This window comes from Haliaeetus leucocephalus, unplaced genomic scaffold, assembly GCF_000737465.1.
Source record: "Haliaeetus leucocephalus isolate CR32 unplaced genomic scaffold, Haliaeetus_leucocephalus-4.0 Scaffold306, whole genome shotgun sequence".
NCBI lineage: Eukaryota > Metazoa > Chordata > Aves > Accipitriformes > Accipitridae > Haliaeetus > Haliaeetus leucocephalus.
In genome coordinates, this window is record NW_010972742.1 from 10,395,144 (window position 1) to 10,395,668 (window position 525).

Sequence of the window (525 nt, forward strand, 5' to 3'; positions counted from 1 at the left end):
ACCCGACCCTCACCGCAAAGGGGTTTCACCGCGGCCGCTGCCCCACAGCCCGCACGGGCCGCCGTCCCCTCACGGCGGCGGGGAAGGGACGGGAAGGGTGGCCCGGCTGCGCCCCGCCGGCCGCTCACCCGCTGGCAGGGGACAGGAAGTCCGCGTCGTCCTCCTCCGCCGCCGCCGCCCCGAACATGGTCGCGGACCCGCCGCGGTCCCGCGATGTCGTAAACGCGTTGCCCGGCAGCGGAGCGCTTTCCGGCCGCGGCGGGACGGGACCGGCGCGGGGAGGGGAAAGGGGAGGAGGAAGGAGGAAAGAGGACCGGAAGCCGTGCGGGGGCGGGACTTAGCAGGCGCGTCGGAGGGCGGGGCTTATCGGGCGGGGAGGGGCGGGGCTTAATGGGTAGGGGGCGGGGCTTGTAGCGCGGGGTAAGGGGGTGAAGGAGGAGCGATCTCGTGGCGGTCGCCTGGTGAGTCACGTGTCGGGGCGAGGGTGGCCTCGCGCCCCAGCGCCCCCCGCCCGCCTCCTGAGGG

At 75.6% G+C, this 525-nt stretch overlaps 2 protein-coding genes across 3 annotated transcripts in view; one reads left to right on the forward strand and one right to left on the reverse strand.

Moving 5' to 3' along the window:
- Positions 1 to 289, reverse strand: part of FKBP15 (FK506 binding protein 15, 133kDa) — a 27,323-nt gene extending 27,034 nt beyond the window's left edge. The window contains exon 1 of one of the 2 annotated variants that reach the window (XM_010571061.1): positions 129 to 289. In XM_010571061.1, coding sequence (XP_010569363.1) covers positions 129 to 187 — 59 coding nt within the window. In that variant the 5' untranslated portion in view covers positions 188 to 289. Of the gene's footprint in view, positions 1 to 13; positions 87 to 128 lie in introns of those variants that run through there. The other variant, XM_010571063.1, reaches the window with a different exon arrangement.
- Positions 290 to 407: 118 nt separating this feature from the next.
- SLC31A1 (solute carrier family 31 (copper transporter), member 1) overlaps positions 408 to 525 on the forward strand; it is a 26,467-nt gene continuing 26,349 nt past the window's right edge. Inside the window, exon 1 of the mRNA XM_010571066.1 lies at positions 408 to 461. The gene's annotated coding sequence lies outside the window, so the exon portion shown is untranslated. The remainder of the gene's footprint in view (positions 462 to 525) is intronic.